The 20,804-nt window shown below is 33.7% G+C and overlaps 2 protein-coding genes and 2 long non-coding RNA genes across 4 annotated transcripts; all 4 read left to right on the forward strand.

Annotated features, from left to right (window-relative positions):
- Nucleotides 1-397: 397 nt before the first annotated feature.
- Nucleotides 398-4,551, forward strand: LOC134280110 (trichohyalin-like). The gene is made up of 16 exons (XM_062762537.1): nucleotides 398-454; nucleotides 622-693; nucleotides 880-954; nucleotides 1,120-1,191; nucleotides 1,355-1,429; nucleotides 1,898-1,993; nucleotides 2,084-2,179; nucleotides 2,333-2,395; nucleotides 2,710-2,805; nucleotides 2,941-2,976; nucleotides 3,288-3,347; nucleotides 3,573-3,641; nucleotides 3,737-3,802; nucleotides 3,900-4,010; nucleotides 4,135-4,236; nucleotides 4,366-4,551. Exons 1-16 carry the CDS (start codon nucleotides 413-415, stop codon nucleotides 4,432-4,434), a joined length of 1,200 nt encoding a protein of 399 aa, XP_062618521.1. The 5' UTR covers nucleotides 398-412; the 3' UTR covers nucleotides 4,435-4,551.
- A 4,052-nt stretch (nucleotides 4,552-8,603) lies between these two features.
- On the forward strand, nucleotides 8,604-9,048 carry LOC134280109 (uncharacterized). Its single transcript, XR_009994841.1, has 3 exons — nucleotides 8,604-8,644; nucleotides 8,763-8,818; nucleotides 8,986-9,048. It is a non-coding gene; the product is annotated as an uncharacterized LOC134280109 (long non-coding RNA).
- A 194-nt stretch (nucleotides 9,049-9,242) lies between these two features.
- LOC134280114 (uncharacterized) lies at nucleotides 9,243-10,464 on the forward strand. The gene is made up of 5 exons (XR_009994842.1): nucleotides 9,243-9,305; nucleotides 9,473-9,544; nucleotides 9,715-9,789; nucleotides 10,245-10,340; nucleotides 10,433-10,464. It is a non-coding gene; the product is annotated as an uncharacterized LOC134280114 (long non-coding RNA).
- A 34-nt stretch (nucleotides 10,465-10,498) lies between these two features.
- LOC134280113 (uncharacterized) lies at nucleotides 10,499-12,844 on the forward strand. The gene is made up of 10 exons (XM_062762538.1): nucleotides 10,499-10,527; nucleotides 10,662-10,724; nucleotides 11,056-11,151; nucleotides 11,286-11,321; nucleotides 11,636-11,695; nucleotides 11,921-11,989; nucleotides 12,083-12,148; nucleotides 12,242-12,352; nucleotides 12,484-12,585; nucleotides 12,717-12,844. Exons 1-10 carry the CDS (start codon nucleotides 10,501-10,503, stop codon nucleotides 12,783-12,785), a joined length of 699 nt encoding a protein of 232 aa, XP_062618522.1. The 5' UTR covers nucleotides 10,499-10,500; the 3' UTR covers nucleotides 12,786-12,844.
- Nucleotides 12,845-20,804: the final 7,960 nt, after the last annotated feature.

Genomic DNA, 20,804 nt, shown 5'->3' on the forward strand with positions numbered 1-20,804 from the left:
TTTTCATTTTATATCAAGCTTATAGACAAATAATTAATTTGTCTATAAGGTTGATATAAAATGAAAAGAATTTAAAACTATTTGTTAATTTTAATATCATATTTGGATATCATGCTTTTAACTTTATGTCAAATGCCCTTTTCAGAGGTGTTTGAGATAATAACGAACGACAATTCTGCCTGGGAGTTGTCTGCGCTTTGTGATTGTGACGTCACAGATATCTGACGTTTAGATGACGTCACAATCATCACCATAAACAAAGGAACTAAGCAAAAAGCGGGTCAGTATGTGAATTTGCAAATATGCAATATTTACTTAATTTGGTAAATTTCACAAAGTTAATTCTAAGTTATAGTTATAAAAACTCAGCGAACACTATTTTACAATTTCTTTTATAGAATTTTGAGACAAAATGATGGACTACAGCGAAGTATTGGATTTTAGTGACAAAGGGGTAAGGATAAGTTTATAATTGATAAAATTAATACTGATTTTATGTAGGTAATAGATAGAGTTTAATTACTTGAACGTTTGTTCACTCTATCATTTTTTCTGAATACCTAAAGAGAGTTATTGGTGTTTGTGTTTAATAGTCTAATGTCATTAATTGTCTTAATTTAGGAGAGTAAGTTAGAGATTTTGAAGTTTGGATATAGTTGGGCCGAGGAGATGGAGAAGCAGGAGAGATTGGAGGTACGTATGTAATATTTTTATTATTTTTAGTGATAATTCCTTACCATTATGTGATCTTTTCTGTAACATCGTGATACGTAATGTTGTTTATATGAAATTAAAAATAATGAAATTGATACGCACTGTTCGAATTCATCTAATTCCCTAGAATCCTTGTTTAATTTTGTATTTAATTATTTGTTTAAGGCAATGGAGTTAGAAGAAAGAAAAAGAGAAGAAACTGTAAATTACAATGAGATACTGGATTTCAGTGACAAAGGGGTAAACATATATTTATGTTTCATACGGAAACAGTATTATAGACTTAAATTGCTGGACTTTTTTGTTCACTTTATTCCGATTATTTTTCTTTCTCAATACACACAAGAAGGTATTGGTATTTTGTGTTTAATTTATCTTATGCCATTCGTCATTTTTTCTTTTTAGGAAACCAAATTGGAAATATTAAAGTTTAATTACAGTTGGTCTGAGGAAGTGGAAAGACAAGAGAGATTAGAGGTACATATGTACAGTTGATTTATGTATTAACGATAATTCCTTTCCATTATGTAGTCTTAACTGTATGTTTTTTATGAAATATAATTAGATTAATACGTACCGTTCATATTTATCAAGAAATCCAGAATCCCTGGCTAACTTTTTATTTAATTATAATTTTAAGACAATGGCGTTAGAAGAAAGAGAAAGAAAGATGATCGTGAAAGCTCTGATGAGGAAGGTTCACCAAGAACTGATTGTAAGTTGAATTGGAATGATACCATAATTTTACATGTAATTTTAATGTCTCAGCCAATTCAATTAAAATAATGAAAGGATGTAGCGAGATATTATGGCCTACGACCCAATTCCCCTTCTAGATCAATCTGCAGGCACTTAGAAACAGGGGGGGTTAACCCCTCCCCTCTTTTTGCCCCAACATTACTTATACTATAGGAAATGTTCATCAAAAGGCTGGTTGCCCCCCCCCCCCCTCCATCTTGTTTTGATATAAAGAAAATGTAATATTTTAAGTCCCAAAATTTGGTACTGAAATAAGTTGAAATAAAAAAGATGGCTCCTACCCCTACCCCCCACCCCCCACCCCACCCCACGAAATAGGATTTTCGACTTTGAGCAACTTTTCTTTTTTTTTTTTTTTTTTTTTTTTGCTTGTTAAATTTTTAAGGTGAAATAAATGAAATGAATAATTCTATAATTATCCTAGGACACCATTACCAGAAAGACAAATGAGAGGCTAAAAATATGGTCCGCCATGATGAGGAAGAAAGAAGAAATGGAGACAGTACATGGAGAACTTAGGGTAGGTAGTATACTCACTTTGTAACGTTTTTTAATGAACGGTGAATTTGATCAAGTTGTCTTAAATGTAGTCTTTCTATATATATCCTAGGACACTATAACTAGAAAATTAAGGGAGATGGAAAAATTACAGACAGAGATGATTAGAAAAAGGGAACCCATGAAGAGTGTTCATGAGGAACTTAAGGTATGAAGTACTCGCCAATAATACCATTAAATTAATATCGTTATGATAAGTTTCTGTTGATACTGGCGTCAACTAATCCGTTCGCTAAAAATATGTATCTTTTATTTTTCTTTATTTCGTACTATTTTTTTTTTAAATTTTGTATATTTTCAGACCGAAGTTCAAAGAAGGAAAACTGCACGAGATATTGAAAGAAAAGTCCTGCAGGAATACATGGTGAGTAAAAAGAATTTCTAATTGTTATTCATGTAGTATATACATGTAAATGATTCAGACTTTTTCCCGAAGATCGAAGTGCTAAAACATGTTTATTGACAAATTCAAAATTGTCAGAACGATTCGATGTTCAACTTAATGCAATTTATCACCTTGATTGATATCCCATCAATAACCTACTGATGAATTGTCTATAAATTAAAATTATCAGCTGAATAATTTGAATTAATAATTATTAAAGTTTAACAAATAAACATGTTTTCAAACAAAATACCACTTGAATCCTTATATACATTTTTTTTTTATTAAAACAGGAAAAGGTAGCAAAAAGGACCAATTATAGGACCAACATTCAAGCAGATATACACAGAAAATTAGAAATAATGGACGCAGTGCACAGAGAGCTTGTGGTAGGTACATTCTATAACTTTATAATTAATTATTTCTGACTTGATACATGTATGCACATTTAAGTTGTGCATGAGTGTTAATATATTTTTTGCCTTTAATATTTTCATAATACCTCATTTTACTTTTTTCCCCAGAGAGTGGAGGAAAGAAAGAAAGATCGAGTCATTAAGGTTTGGGTTGAGATTATTTTACACACATTGTTAGCAGTACAGTAAAACGGGCTTATATCAAACACTCTTATAATGAATTGACGCATTTAGAGAAGTAGTTTTCATGCCCCTTGACTATAAGATATATTGTATAAAACTAATTGTATATTTGTAATGAATTACGCTTATACCGAAATAAGCGTGTTTTACTGTTTTATTATACATGTGAAGGTTTGCTTTGAAAGATTCAATGTTTAATTCAAATCAAATTTAAGAAGCTCATTTAAATAGTATTCAATTTTATATCTGACAGCTTATTTTACTTTTTCCAGGAATTCGTGAGAAACATCATTATTGCTGCAAATGAAAAAATACGAAAGGATATTGTAAGGGTAAGAAATATAAACATAGATTTTAATTTTTCTTCAATATCGTTCATGTGCTTCTGTAATGTTTGCGAAATTTCTACCATTCATAATTTTGGACTTGAGGTAAAGTGATATTCTTCATATTGAGATAAATGTCCCAAACATGAAGAAAATGTCCAGTCATCCATAAAATATATCCTTACGAATAAAAATGATTCAATGTTGTTAATCAGTTTTGAATTTTTTCAGGAGTTTGTCAACAATGTGATTAATATGGTAAAGGAACAGCTGCAAAACCAACTTCAGCAAAGTTCAAGGGTAAGTTTGGTTTTTATTCTTTAAGATATCAATGATTTTAAATTTTTACTTCTATCTGTCTGGTTTATGAGAAACATTTTTTTTTCTTTTTATAGGAGACAACCTCTGCAGTGAAGACACACCACGGCCAATTCCAGCAAAAAATGCAAGAGAAATCAAAAGTAAGTTGTATGAATAGTTTTAAAATTAACTCTTGAATTGTCTTTTGTACATTGTTGGCCTTTCTTCTTACACTTTCAACTTTTTTTTTTATTAAAGAGTTCCACCAAAGAGAGACAACTTGAAGCTACTGAGGAGAATGAGGAGGAAACATTTGTTCCCAGAAAACTCTTTCTATTTAACATAGAATCTTTCAAGGAGAACCCAAAGGTAAACAACATTTTATTTAATTTTTTACATTCTTTAGATTCCACTAATATTATTTTAATTTAAATTTTTTTCCTAAAGGATATTACCAATAATATTGCTAAATTTTAGTATTCTCTTTTTTCAGTGTAATGAGCCAAATCTAGCTAAGTATACTCCTAACCCCTCTTCAAGCTTGCCAAATTCGTCGTCGTCGGATGACCATACTCATGGAACATGTTCAGAAAAGGTATCTTTTTGATTGAAATCCATAAAAATATTATAATCTGTTTAAAACGTTTTTTCTAACTTTTCAGTTGATTGACTTTTCAAATACTTTTTTGTGCTTATACAAATTTTTGTTCATTTTCTTCTTCAGAAGTCGTCTCCAACCAAGACAAGAAAAAGCATCAGAACCCGTGTTTTAAAGTTTTTCGGACTAAGATAAATTCAGAAATTTAGAAAAAGTGAATCGAAGAGACTGTTAATAATAGAATATTGTGTTTTGAATCCATTTTGTAAAATTGATTTCTGTAATTGAAATACATGATATCGAAAGTTTTCATCAGTGTGTTTTTTTTTTACCTTAAAAGAACCAAACATTGCTGTCCAGTAATTAGTGTGAGACTGGAGTCAGTGAGAGAGTGGATAAAGAATGTGAGACTGGAGAGAGTGGATAAAGAATGTGAGACTGGAGAGAGTGTGTAATGAGTGTGAGACTGGAGTGAGTGAGAGAGTGTGTAATGAGTGTGAGACTGGAGTGAGTGAGAGAGTGGGTAATGAGTGTGAGACTGGAGTGAGTGAGAGAGTGGGTAATGAGTGTGAGACTGGAGTGAGTGAGAGAGTGGGTAATGAGTGTGAGACTGGAGTGAGTGAGAGAGTGGGTAATGAGTGTGAGACTGGAGTGAGTGAGAGAATGGATAAAGAATGTGAGACTGGAGTGAGTGAGAGAGTGGGTAATGAGTGTGAGACTGGAGTGAGTGAGAAAATGGATTTTGAGTGTGAGACTTGAGTAATTGAGAGGGTGGATTATGAGTGTGAGACTGAAGTGATGAAGAGTGTGGGTAATGAGTGTAAGACTCGAGTGAGAGAATGGATAATAAGTGTGAGATTGGAGTGATGGGGAGAGTATGTAATGAGTGTGAGACTTGAATGTGAAAGAGGGTAATGAGTGTGAGACTGGAGTGAGAGAGATTGGGTAATGAGTGTGAAACTGGAATGAGTGAGAGAGTATGTAATGAGTGTGAGCCTGGAGTGATGGAGAGAGTATGTAATGAGTGTGAGACTTGACTGTGAAAGTGGGTGATGAGTGTGATACCGGAGTGAGAGAGTTGGTACTGAGTATGACACTGGGGTTACTGAAAGAGTTGAATGAGTGTGAGACAGGATTGAAGAGAGTGAGTAATAAGAGTGATACTACAGAGAGTGGGAAGTGAGTGTTACCCTGAAGTGAGTGAGAAAGTGGGTAAGGAGTGTGAGATTTGAGTGAGATAGTTTGTTGTTAATGTTGGAGGGAGTGAGTGAGAGTTGGTAATGATTTTTTAAAATTCAAATACAGTTTTGTTTTTGCAGAGATATAGAGAGTTAGAGGGAGATAAAGAGATAGAATGAATGAATGATGAAATATTATTATACCGGCACTTTTCAAAAGAAAGTTCGGCTATATCATGTATATTGTTGTTACCGTAATCATGTCTGTCCGTCCCTCTGTCATACTTTTCTTCCTCAGACTACTGTTACATTTTACACAGTAGCCTAATCATCTTTAGGGAGAGTTAAATATTATTAAATTGGGTAAAACATCAAGGTCAAAGGGTAAAAAATCATAGCATACTGCAAAAAATCTAGTTACAGATAATGTACATGTCAAATGTGAAAGATGTATCTCTTCACAATTAAAAGTTATAAGGAAATTAAACATTTTTTGAAAAATAGGTGAAACTTCAAGGACACAGAATCAAAAGTCATGATACATTTGGAAAGGTTTTAACACAGGTAATATATACATGCATGTTTATTATGAATGCCCAATCTTTTCTCTTTCAAATGATCAATTCAAAACAATTTTTTTGGAAAATACTAGTAGGTCAAACTTCAAGGTCAAGGTCATGTGAAAATATTGTCATTGGTAAGTACTGATACACAATGTTTAATATGAAAGTCCTAACTCTTCTCATTCAAAAGATATGACCATGGTGAGCTGCAAGATTAAATCTATTGTGACAGATGGACAGGCTGATAGACAAATGAGATTAAATGTCCCCTACCTTTCGCAAAAATGCAGTTTTCTGAGAAGCTGAAAACGTTTAACTATTAACATGTATTCATGTTGAAAAAACTGCACATTTAAATAAACAGTATGATTGAAAATACATTGTTGTTAATTAAGGTGCTTTGAGCGGCTAAATAAAGCTAAACTGGTATAGCTAATTCAACCACAGAGCTTAGTCAATTTTAAGATGCGTAACCTTTTCAACTCTTATGAGAATTATTATTAAAATATTTATATCATCATTTCTGATTCAAGGGAGAAATAAAGATATGACCAGAGATATATATGTTGAATAAAAAACATGTACATGTATAACTTTTAATAGTAATTTGTTACTTTGATGTGAAAACATCTCTCTCTGGACTTTTTCACTCATGGAGACACCACCAATTAAAAATAATGAAGTCAAGATGTGTTTGTGAAACACTGATGTCCCCGTATAGCATCTTATGGCGAAGATTGAAGTTTCTCAATTGTAAATCAAGCTCCAAGGTCAAGGTTAAAAGGTCAAAATTGTTGGTATCAAAAGGAAAGTCTTGTAACAAGGAATACACATGTACAATAAGAAATCCCTGGTACTTTCTTATCAAGTAAAAATATCTATACCTGTTGAAAGTTCACAATAAATACACATGTTAAGCATGAAATCTCTAGCCCCAGCTGTTCAACTTAGGCCAAGATTAAAGTTAACTATTTTTCTTGTAACAGTGGGCCAAACTCCAAGGTCAAGGTCAAGAGATCAAAATTGGTGGTACCCAAATAAAAGCCTAAAAAGGTCTTGTCACAAGTAATTTACCTATGAAATGTGGAGGCCATGTGTATAGCCCAACCCACTTAAAACTTATGGGCAAGGTTAAAGTTTCTTCAGACAAACAAGCAAACAGAGAGACATATAACACAAAAAACAAAATATGTATAGTCCAATGGAAAAATTAACTACTAATTTGGAGTCACAAGATCATTTGTCATTTCAGGGAGAGGGCGTGGCTAGGGAGATCGGACCACAACCCATCCTCACCTTGAATTTGCAGAGTTATTTAAACTGGGCTATCTACTGCAGCCCCCCCCCCCCCCCCCCCCCCCGAAAACATGGACCCCACGATCATTGTTTTTATATTGTTTATATGTTTTTTGTGTGTTTCCTTTGCTTCTCAGGGAATTCTGGGCTGGAATTTTTTGACTGGGGTGTGGATCCCCCCCGATTTTTTAAATCTGGATCTGCGCATGTAACTTTTAAAATATATGTCAATAACGGGAGATAACTTATGTGAAATTCATCTACTGTGGCAAGCCGCATGATCTAATACCCTTTTTGAACTTTAACCTAACCATTTGCATTTCGGTTTATTTTACCCCAATCTATATTCTTGAACTTGTACTTACCAACTGTCATAGGTCCCGTCATCTTCATGAAATATATTAATCCAATTAAATCACAAAATGATATGCATACCACACTGCACTATCAGCAATCTCATTCGGTAAACCTTGGCCGATTCCGTCGCCTTCTTCAGATGAAGAAAGAATCAGCCAATGTGTGCCGAGTGGTGCTATATACAAATATGATTATGGATGACGCAAACCCGATGTGATGTAGAAATTTTCAAAAAAGTGTAAACATGTATAGTACAAAAACAAATTTTAAATTAGCAAAGCCAACGATGTTTTCACATAACTTTGCTATCTAGACCTATTTCAAAAAGTGTGTGTGAGGGTGGGGGTGGAAGGGGGGGGGTGTTTGGTAAAATTGATTGAGTTGGATTTTTCAAGGTTTTTTCCAGAAGAAATACTGAAAACTGTTTGCAGAAAACGATTTACAACTACTAAAATAATATTATTTGTTGTTTAGAAAATAAATTTAAAAAGTTCCAATAAGGGTAAAAAAAATTTATAAAAATCTAATTTACATCATTTATAAAATTAATTCTATTTTTTCAGACTGGTAATGAATTAAGTATATGGAATACATATAAGTTCTAGTCTCAAAGGTCGATTTGACGAATACATGAACTGTGTAAATTATTCAATTATTTTGACTTTTTCATTGGAGTATGTATTTTTAAAAGACATACACCTTAGTGCGGGTATTACTGTCTCGTGACAGCATCTAGTTGTAATTTTAAACACACATGCCATTTAATTATTTGTCTATAAGGTTGATATAAAATGAAAAGAATTTAAAACTATTTGTTAATTTTAATATCATATTTGGATATCATGCTTTTAACTTTATGTCAAATGCCCTTTTCAGAGGTGTTTGAGATAATAACGAACGACAATTCTGCCTGGGAGTTGTCTGCGCTTTGTGATTGTGACGTCACAGATATCTGACGTTTAGATTACGTCACAATCATCACCATAAACAAAGGAACTAAGCAAAAAGCGGGTCAGTATGTGAATTTGCAAATATGTCATATTTACTTAATTTGGTAAATTTCACAAAGTTAATTCTAAGTTATAGTTATAAAAACTCAGCGAACACTATTTTACAATTTCTTTTATAGAATTTTGAAACAAAATGATGGACTACAGCGAAGTATTGGATTTTAGTGACAAAGGGGTAAGGATAAGTTTATAATTGATAAAATTAATACTGATTGTATGTAGGTAATAGATAGACTTTAATTACTTGAACGTTTGTTCACTCTATCATTTTTTCTGAATACCTAAAGAGAGTTATTGGTGTTTATGTTTAATAGTCTAATGTCATTAATTGTCTTAATTTAGGAGAGTAAGTTAGAGATTTTGAAGTTTGGATATAGTTGGGCCGAGGAGATGGAGAAGCAGGAGAAATTGGAGGTACATATGTAATATTTTTATTATTTTTAGTGATAATTCCTTACCATTATGTGACCTTTTCTGTAACATTGTGATACATAATGTTGTTATGAAATTAAAAATAATTAAATTGTTCGAATTCATCCAATTCCCCAGAATCCTTGTCTAATTTTGTATTGAATTATTTGTTTAAGGCAATGGAGTTAGAAGAAAGAAAAAGAGAAGAAACTGTAAATTACAATGAGATACTGGATTTCAGTGACAAAGGGGTAAACATATATTTATGTTTCATACGGAAACAGTATTATAGACTTAAATTGCTGGACTTTTTTGTTCACTGTATTTCGATTCTTTTCCTTTCTGAATACACACAAGAGGGTATATATTGGTATTTTGTGTTTATAATTTATCTTATGCCATTCATTATTTTTTTTAGAAAAGCAAATTGGAAATATTAAAGTTTAATTACAGTTGGTCTGAGGAAGTGGAAAAACAAGAGAGATTAGAGGTACATATGTAGCAGATTTATGTATTAACGATGATTCCTTTCCATTATGTAGTCTTAACTGTAATTCATAATGTATGTTTTTTATGAAATATAATTAAATTGATACGTACTGTTCATATTTATCAAGAATCCCAGAATCCCTGGCTGATTTTGTATGTAATTATTTTAAGACAATGGCGTTAGAAGAAATAGAAAGAAGGAAGATCATGAAAGCTCTGATGAGGAAGGTTCACCAAGAATTGATTGTAAGTTGAACTGGAATGATAGCATAATTTGACATACAAGTTTAATATCTCAGCCAATTTAATTAAAATAATGAAAGGATGCAGTGAGATATTATGGACTACAACCCAATTCCCCCTCTAGATCAATATGCAGGCACTTAGAAATAGGGGGTGGGGGTGGTTAAACCCCCCCTCTTTTTGCCCCAACATTACTTATACTACAGGAAATGTTCATCAAAAGGCTGGTCCCCCCCCCCCCTCCATCTTGTTTTGATATAAGGAAAATGTAATATTGTAAGTCCCAAAATTTGGTACTGAAATAAGTTGAAATAAAAAAAATGGCTCCTACCCCTACCCCACCCCACCCCACGAAATAAGATTTTCGATTTTGAGCAACTTTTCTTTTTTTTTTTTTTTTTGCTTGTTAACTTTTTCAGGTGAAATAAATGAAATGAATAATTCTATACTTATCCTAGGACACCATTACCAGAAAGACAAACGAGAGGCTAAAAATACGGTCCGCCATGATGAGGAAGAAAGAAGAAATGGAGACAGTACATGGAGAACTTAGGGTAGGAAGTATACTCACTTTATAACGTTTATTTAATGAACGGTGAATTTTGATCAAGTTGTTTTAAATGTAGTCTTTCTATACATATCCCAGGACACTATAGCCAGAAAATTAAGGGAGATGGAAAATTACAGACAGAGATGATTAGAAAAAGGGAACTCATGAAGAGTGTTCATGGAGAACTAAAGGTAAAAAGTACATGTACTTGCCAAAAATACCATTAAATTATCAGTATGGTAAGTTTCTGTTGATACTGGCAAAAATACGTATCTTTTATTTTTCTATATTTAGTACTATTTATTTTATTTTTGTATATTTTCAGACCGAAGTTCAAAGAAGGAAAACTGCACGAGATATTGAAAGAAAAGTCCTGCAGGAATACATGGTGAGTAAAAAGAATTTCTAATTGTTATTCATGTAGTATATACATGTAAATGATTCAGACTTTTTCCCGAAGATCGAAGTGCTAAATAAACCCTGTTTATTGACAAATCCAAAATTGTCAGAACGATTTGATGTTCAACTTAATGCAATTTATCACCTTGATTGATATCCCATCAATAACCTACTGATGAATTGTCTACAAATTAAAATTATCAGCTGCATATGAATAATTTAAAATAATTTTAAAATAATTATTAAAGTTCAACAAATATAAACATACTTCAAACAAAATACCACTGAATCCTTATATACATTTTTTTTTATTAAAACAGGAAAAGGTAGCGAAAAGGACCAATTATAGGACCAACATTCAAGCAGATATACACAGAAAAGTAGAAATAATGGACGCAGTGCACAGAGAGCTTGTGGTAGGTACATTCTATAACTTTATAATTAATTATTTCTGACTTGATACATGTATGCACATTTAAGTTGTGCATGAATGTTAACATATTTTTGCCTTTAATATTTACATAATACCTCATTTTACTTTTTTCCCCAGAGAGTGGAGGAAAGAAAGAAAGATCGAGTCATTAAGGTATGGGTTGAGGTTATTTTACACACATTGTTAGCAGTACAGTAAAACGGGCTTATATCAAACACTCTTATAATGAATTGACGCATTTAGAGAAGTAGTTTTCATGCCCCTTGACTATAAGATATATTGTATAAAACTCATAGTACATTTGTAATGAATTACGCTTATAAATACCGAAATAAGCGTGTTTTACTGTTTTATTATACATGTGAAGTTTGCTTTGAAAGATTCAATGTTGAATTCAAATCAAATTTAAGAAGCTCATTAAAATAATATGCAGTTTTATATCTGACAGCTTCTTTTACTTTTTCCAGGAATTCGTGAGAAACATCATTATTGCTGCAAATGAAAAAGTACGAAAGGATATTGTAAGGGTAAGAAATATAAACATAGATTTTAATTTTTCTTCAATATCGTTCATATGCTTCTGTTATGTGTGCGAAATTTCAACCATTCATAATTTTGGACTTGAGGTAAAGTGGTATTCTTCATATTGAGATAAATGTCCCAAACATGTAGAAAATATCCAGTCATCCATAAAATATATCCTTACGAATAAAAATGATTCAGTGTTGTTAATGAGTTTTGTATTTTTTTAGGAGTTTGTCAACAATGTGATTAATATGGCAAAGAAACAACTGCAAAACCAACTTCAGCAAAGTTCAAGGGTAAGTTTGGTTTTTATTCTTTTAGATATCCATGATTTTGAATTTTTACTTCTATCTGTCTGGTTTATGAGAATCGTTTTGATCTTTTTATAGGAGACAGCCTCTGCAATGAAGATACACCACGGCCAATTCCAGCAAAAAATGCAAGAAAAATCAAAAGTAAGTTGTATGAATAGTTTTAAAATTGACTCTTGAATTGTCTTTTGTACATTGTTTGCCTTTCTTCCAACACTTTCACCTTTTTTATTAAAGAGTTCCACCAAAGAGAGACAACTTGAAGCTACTGAGGAGAATGAGGAGGAAACATTTGTTCCCAGAAAACTCTTTCTTTTCAAAATAGAATCTTTCAAGGAGAACCCAAAGGTAAACAAATTTTATTTCATTTTTTTCCTTTGGAGATATACACATACCACAAATATTATTTTAGTTCAAATTTTTTCCAACAGGATATTACCGATAATATTGCTTAATTCTAGTGTTCTCTTTTTTTTCAGTGTAATGAGCCAAATCTAGCTAAGTATACTCCTAACCCATCTTCAAGCTTGCCAAATTCGTCATCGTTGGATGACCATACTCATGGAACATGTTCAGAAAAGGTATTTTTTAGATTGACATCGGTACAAATATGATAATCTGTTTTAAACATATCTTCTTACGTGACTGAATTTTCTTTAAAAATTTCATATATTTTTTGTGATTACACATTTTTGTTCTTTTTCTTTTTCAGAAGTCATCTCCAACCAAGACAAGAAAAAGCATCAGAACCCGTGTTCTAAAGTTTTTCGGACTTAGATAAATTCAGGTTAAGAAAATGTGAATCTAAGAGACTGCTAATAACAGAAGATTGTGTTCGAATCCAAACATTGCTTTTTGTAAAAAATATTGATTTCTGTAATTGAAATACATGATATCCAAAGTTTTCATGTGTGGTTTTTTTTTTACCTTAAAGAAACCAAACATTATTGTTGTCCGGTAATGATTATGAGATTGGAGTTATTGAGAGAGAGAGCCAAGAGTGTGAGATTGGAGTGAATGAGAGAGTGATTAATGAGTGTGAGACAGAAGTGATGGAGACAGGGTGTACTGAGTTTGAGACAGGAGTGAGTTGGCAATGAGAGTGAACATGGAGTAAGTGGGAGAGTGGGTAATGAGTGTGAGACTGGAGTGAGTGAGAGAGTGATTAATGAGTGTGAGACTAGAGTGAGTGGGTATTGAGAGTGAACATGGAGAGAGTGGGTAATGAGTGAAAGACTGGAGTGAGTGAGTGTATAATGAGTGTTAGACTGGAGAGAGTGCAAATTGAGTGTGATAATGGAGAGTGAGGGTAATGAGTATGAAACTGGGGCGAGAGAGAGAGTGAGTAATGAGTATGAGACTGGAGTTAGTGAGAGGGTGTGTAATGAGTGTTAGACTGGAGTGATTGAGAGAGTGGGTAATGAGTGTGAGACCGGAGTGAGTGAGAGTGTGGGTAATGATGTAAGATTTAGAGAATGCGTAATGTGTTTGAGACTGGAGTGAGAGAGTGGGTAATGAGTGGGTAATGAGTGTGAGACTGGAGAGAGTGCGTAATGAGTGTGAGACTTCAGTGAGTGAGTAATGAATGTAAGACTGGAGTGAGAGAGTGGGTAATGAGTGTGAGACTAGAGTGATGGAGAGAGTGGGTAATGGGTGTGAGACTTTAGTGAGAGAGTGGATAACGAGTGTGTGACTGGAGTGAGAGAGTAAGTATTATGTGTGAGACTGGAGTGAGAGAGAGAGTGGGTACTGAGTGTGAGACTGGAGAGAGTGCGTAATGAGTGTGAGACTTTAGTGAGTGAGTAATGAATGTGAGACTGGATTGAGAGAATGGGTAATGAGTGTGAGACTGGAGTGATGGAGAGAGTGGGTAATGGGTGTGAGACTTGAGTGAGAGAGTGGATAACGAGTGTGTGACTGGAGTGAGAGAGTAAGTATTGAGTGTGAGACTTGAGTGTGAGAGAAAGAGTGGGTAATGAGTGTTTGACTGGAGAGAGTGCATAATGAGTGTGAGACTGGAGTGAGTGGGTAATGAGTGTGAGACTGGAGTGAGAGAGTACGTAATGAGTGTGAGACTGGAGTCAGAGAGTGGGTAATGAGTGTGAGTCTGGATTGAGAGAGTAAGTATTGAGTGTGAGACTGGAGTAAGTGAGGGAATGGGTAATGAGTTTGAGACTTGAGTGAGAGAGAGTGGGTAATGAATGTGAGACCGGAGTGAGTGAGAGTGTGGGTAATGAGTGTAAGACTGGAGAGAGTGCGTACTATGTTTGAGACTGGAGTGAGAGAGTGGGTAATGAGTGTGAGACTGGAGTGAGAGAGTAAGTATTATGTGTGAGACTGGAGTGAGAGAGAGAGAGAGTGGGTACTGAGTGTGAGACTGGAGAGAGTGCGTAATAAGTGTGAGAGTTGAGTGACTTGAGTGAGAGTGTGGGTAACGAGTGTGAGACTGGAGTGAAAGTATTGAGTGTGAGACTGGAGTAAGGGAGAGAGAGTGGGTAATGAGTGTTAGACTGGAGAGAGTGCGTAATGAGTGTGAGACTTCAGTGAGTGAGTAATGAGTGTGAGACTGGAGTGAGAGAGTGGGTAATGAGTGTGAGACTGGTGTGATGTAGAGCTTGGGTAATGACTGGAGAGAGTGCGTAATGAGTGTGAGACTTCAGTGATTGAGTAATGAGTGTGAGACTGGAGTGAGAGAGTGGGTAATGAGTGTGAGACTGGAGTGATGTAGAGAGTGGGTAATGGGTGTGAGACTGGAGTGATGTAGAGAGTAGGTAATGACTGGAGAGAGTGCGTAATGAGTGTGAGACTTCAGTGATTGAGTAATGAGTGTGAGACTGGAGTGAGAGAGTGGGTAATGAGTGTGAGACTGGAGTGATGGAGAGATTAAGTAATGACTGGAGAGAGTGCGTAACATGTATGAGACTGGAGTGAGAGAGTGGGTAATTAGTGTTAGACTTGACGTAAAACTTGAATTATTTAGGTGGGGTCTGGGAGAATTTTGGATGAATCAACAAGTATTAAACTTTGCTCATTTCTTGCATACATATATATAAAAACAGAATCCTAGATATACACCTCCAAGAGTGCAATGCATTTATGGATAATTCGACAAAATGTTTTTTACATAAGCACATTGTCTAATCTGATTTCTGTAAAATGCAACCCTATTTAACAAAACATTTTCAAAGTAATTTAAAAAGGTATATTTCCCGCATCATACTTGAATTTCGTCGCACTATCTTAACATAGAATGCGGAAGGTGCCAGACAAGAGCAGAGATGATAGAATATGCGATGTTTGTGATAGTCATCAAATAGAAGATGAGCTTCATTTCCTTCTCCAATGTCCTATATATCTAAATCTAATAAAGAAATATATAAATGAATATTATTACAAATCGCCAAGTGAATTAAAATTAATCCAAATATTAAGTACAAACCGCATATCTACTTTGGCTGGTTTAGGGAAATACTGTAGACGTACTTTTTTCCACGTGGTCATAATTCCGTGGAATCTTCATTTCTGCCTGATAATCGAGTAGAAAATTACGCGGATTTCTCAGACTGTCACTATATGCCTTACATTTAAATTAAGTACGCTTTGACAAATTTCCGCGGAAAATTTTTGACCGCGTACATAACGTAAATTAATACCACGCGGAAAAATATACTTCTACAGTATATCCAATTTTTCCTAATAGTAATATTACGTAACGAATATTTATCAGGTTAACCCACATATTGATATAATTTCTATCTGTGTAATATCTCTACCTTATTGTCAGATGTTTGTATATATCAAAACAGCATTGTTGTATAATATTGTATTATAACTTTGAATTATTATGTACTGTTACATGTGAGTCCAAAATTATTATAACTGTATCCTATAATCAAAGTACTGAAAGTACTGAAAAGCGGTTAGCATGCTTTCATCTAATATGTACCGAAAAAAGTGCATGAAATGATGATATTTAAGTATGCATATCTTTGTCCAATGTTATCAGAGAAAAAATAACAGGCATTCTGTTTTTGTAATACTTTACTTAATAGTAAAACCAATAACATTCCAAACTGATGTCACAGATGGATGCAATCTAATTAAAATTAGATGTTCCGAATCCGCTACTGCTTCTCAAACATCTAACAACATCATATTTGGGGTCATGTAAGAGTGAATCTGCGATTAGCCAAAGAAAACGGTTCCTCCGAAATCTTGGCTTATAGTTCAGATGGGTTTCTTGTTTTCACCACCGAACCAAAACACCCGAGGAGTTTTGTAGTAAACAAAATGTGCATTGCATAAGCTGTGTTATGTATGACGTGTGGGTATCTTGTATAGTTTGTGCTCTTTCGTTTGCATTATTCACGTGCAGATGCCAGTCTGCAGACTATACATGAAATTGATTCCAAAATTACTTTAATTCAACGTAAGACAGTATCAATAACTAGAAAAGAAACTCGTTGCGAGCAACGAGAGGTCTTCCGTCTGATTCTGAAAAAATACCCCGCAAAATCGAGCTGAAAAAGTGATCAAACTTTCATGGAAACAAAGGGGATTGAACCTGGGTCGACAGCATGAAAATCCAAAGCGCTTACTATTACGCTATTGGGACCACAGCTCTAAATCTACTTTCATATATTTCTAAATAATGAAAGGCAGTTACTATTAATATTTTTGCGCCAAACGCCACTAGTAAATCTTCGCGCCTTTTCTTTGGAATGTCCAATTAAATAGGTGTTATAGCTTCAATGGAAATAAAAAAAGAACTTTCTTATAGCTAAAATTTCAAGGTAAAGAAATTGTTTTTAACACATTTACAAATTCTATGCATAGATAGATTAGTTACACTAAATCAGCAAAACTGCTATAATTTTTTTACTTTTAAAAATTTTCTGTTTATCCCCATACTGAACTATCCCTATTATTTATTAAACTTTCATAAAAAGGTTGAAATGTTTCGCCGAAAAACATCTGTCGCCTGAAGACGGCCAAAGAATCAGATACCATTTATGTTCAATAACTTAAATCTATTCTTTGAGACAAGAATATTAATATAAACTCAGTTCTGCTAAAAAGTGGTTTTACTATGTTTGTCTTTCCTATTAGTTTAATATGACTCAAGTGTGCATGAGTAAAACAAGAGATAACGTTTAATACTTACTATATACATCGATATTGTTTCTTCAAACTATTATTTGTAACTATGATTTAAGATCTATTTTTTTTTCGCAAAACAAATGATAGTAGGTATGTATTTCATTTGCACATTTATTCTTTTCTTTTTCTTCTTTGAGAACCAGCCGAAACCAATTATAGAAGACGTTTGAGACGACCATCGATTTAAACTTAGTTTGAGACAGAATTGCAACGTAACAACGTCGTGATAATCCCCGTATTCCTTTACATTTCATTTATCCTTATTTACTTTCGTTCAATCAAACGCTTGGCTGCCTCTGAAAACCCCTATTGCGAAATGTCGGAGTTGACATAGGCAGCCGCCATATTGGACCCGCTTCAGATTTTTAAATGTTAATATCTAGAGTTAGGATTAATGAATGTTCAAACAAATTATATCGTTAGCATTATAAGAATGGTTTCTATTAACATTCCAAAAATAAATGAAAAATATTGAAAAACAAAAAAGTTAGAAAATACGCACTTTTTAAATTCGCTTCCGCTAGCGACCGGAAGTACTGACGACACACGAAAAGGTGATTTCACATATCTAAAAGTCATCATCTATTATCTTTAAGAAGTCTCCAGTTAATATCTTACACCATTTTCGTAAAAAAGGGGGGACAAAAATCCATTTTAAAATCAGAAAACTGTCCATAACTTGGAACCGAAGGTGAGTATTCCAAATTTTCCTTCTGATGAACAAAGTTCATATAATGACGCATAATTCCTGAAAGTTTCATAGAAAACCACCGATTAGTTTTCGAGAAATCGCCTGCACAAAATTTTGGGGGAAAAAATAAGAATAATAATAATAACTAGAAAAGAAACTCGTTGCAAGCAACGAGAGGTCTTCCGTCCGATTCTGAAAAAACCCCCGCAAAATCGAGCTGAAAAAGTGATAAAACTTTCATGGAAACAAAGGGGATTGAACCCGGGTCGCCAGCATGAAAATCCAAAGCGCTTACTATTACGCTATTCGGACCACAGCTCTAAATCTCTTTTTATATACTTCTGAAACAGTACATCTGTCTAAGAATAATGAAAAGCGGTCACTATTAATAATATAATTTTGCGCCAAATGCCACAAGTAAATCTTCGCGCCATTTCTCTGGAATGTCCCATTAAATAGGTGTTATAGCTTCAATGGAAATAAAAAAGAACGTTCTTATAGCTAAAATTGCAAGGTAAAGAAATTGTTTTTAACACATTTACAAATTCTATGCATAAATAGATAAGTGATACTATATCAGCGAAACTGCTATAATTTTTTACTTTTAAAAATTTTCTGTTTATCCCCATACTGAACTATCCCTATTAGTTAAACTTTCATGAAAAGGTTGATCGAAATGTTTCGCCGAAAAACATGTGTCGCCCTAAGACGGCCATGGAATCAGATACCATTTATGTTCAATAACTTAAATCAATTCTTTGAGACAAGAATATTAATATGAACTCAATTCTTCTAAAAAATGGTTTTCTTATGTTTATCTTTCCTATTAGTTTAATGTGACTCAAGTGTGCATGAGGAAAACAGTGGATACGTTTAATACTTACTATATACATCTTTATTGTTTCTTAAACTATTATTTGTAACTATGATTTAAGATCTGTTTTTTTCCGCAAAACAAATGATAGTAGGTATGTATTTCATTTGCACATTTAGTCTTTTCTTTTTCTACTTTGAGAACCAGCCAAAATCAATTATAGAAGACGTTTGAGACGACCATGGATTCAAACTTAGTTTGACACAGAATTGCAACGCAACTACATCGTGACGATCCCCGTATTCCTTTACATTTCATTTATCCTTATTTACTTTCGTTCAAGCAAACGCTTGGCTGCCTCTGAAAACCCCTATTGCGAAATGTCGGAGTTGACATAGGCAGCCGCCATATTGGACCCGCTTCAAATTTTTAAATGTTAATATCTAGAGTTTGGATTTATCAATGTTCAAACAAATTATATAGTAAGCATTATAAGAATGGTTTCTTTTAATATTCCAAAAATAAATGAAAAATATTAAAAAACAAAAAAGTTAGAAAATACGGACTTTTTAAATTCGCTTCCGCTAGCGACCGGAAGTACTGACGACACACGAAAAGGTGATTTCACATATGTAAAAGTCATCATCTATCTTCTCTAACAAGTCTCCAGTTAATATCTTAGACCATTTTCGTAAAAAAGGGGGGACAAAAATCCATTTTAAAATCAGAAAACTGTCAATAACTTGGAACCGAAGGGGAGTATTGCAAATTTTCCTTCTGATGAACAAAGTTCATATAATGACGCATAATTCCTAAAAGTTTCATTGAAAACCACCGAATAGTTTTCGAGAAATCGCCTGCACAAAATTTTGGGGAAAAAAATAAGAATAATAATAAGAAACAGTAGAATCACTAGAAGGTCTTCCGTGAAGACGGAAGACCTTAACTAGATGCGTTCTTGTTGCTAGAGCAACAAGCAGGTCTTCCGACCCACTTTTCTTTAGAGTTCTATGCTGTGTCATCACAAGAAATAGATTTCAGAATGTATTTTTTTCGTTTACGCTCATTTAATGTAGTCTCTCAACACAGATCATAATTATTATAATTATTTCACAAAATATCTCAAAATATAGCTTTTAAAATTCGGCAAAATCTTCCATACATGTAATAAAAGAGAGAAAAGTAATTTGCAAAAGAAAAAAGACAAAAACAAAAAAAAATATTTGCAACGCCCACAGCGGGATTCGAACCCCCGACAGTGGGACAAAGTTTGGTTCGGTCATATCGTTTCAATCTATGCACGCATCAAGATACTGAACACATATTTAGAATTCTCATAAGACACACTATAAACCCTGTAAATCCTAAAGAAAAATATTGAAAACAAAAAAGTTGAAAAATGGGACTTTTTGAATTCACTTCCGTTTGCGACCGGAAGTGCCGACGACGAAAAATAAAGGTCGTTGCCCATAACGGTGTTCGATGTTCTATCACCTCAGTGAGTTTCACTTTCATATCTTTAGCCGTTCTCGAGAAAACTGCTGGACAAAATGCCTTTTAAAAAATACAAAAATCCCCAAAAATCGCCAACGAAAGTGATTTTCGAAAAAATGAAAAACACGTCTGGAGATATTCTCATGATGCATCTTCCTTGAGAAAATCTTTGAAATCTGTCCACGCATAGCTGAGATATCGGCTGTACTATGAAAAAAGAATAATAATAATAATAATAATAATAATAATAACTAGAGCAAAGCTCGTTGCAAAGCAACGAGTAGGTCTTCCGTCCTGTGTGACCGGAAGTAGCTTTCATTTTTAATAAATATGTGAAACAACGCCCCAAAATGGTTTAAATCCTCTAAATCTATATTAAAAATGCAAAAATAAGCCATTTTCTGCTACTTCCGGTTTGACTGGAAGTGACGACGACGGACGGAAAATTAATTTAAAAGCTCCCAGAGACATATGTTACCCAAAAACCTGTCAAGAACGGCAAAATTACGCGTTTTCCGATTACTTCCGGTTTGGCCGGAAGTGACGACGTCGGACGTATTTTGACAACTCCAATAGATTAAGCTTGACATTTTGAACAACTTTGCTTCTTTGACGTATCACAAATTCTCAATACTTTTTGA

The sequence above is a fragment of the Saccostrea cucullata genome, unplaced genomic scaffold, assembly GCF_032062105.1.
Source record: "Saccostrea cucullata isolate Sc308-1 unplaced genomic scaffold, CSIRO_AGI_Scuc_v1 ctg5976, whole genome shotgun sequence".
Taxonomy (NCBI): Eukaryota; Metazoa; Mollusca; class Bivalvia; order Ostreida; family Ostreidae; genus Saccostrea; species Saccostrea cuccullata.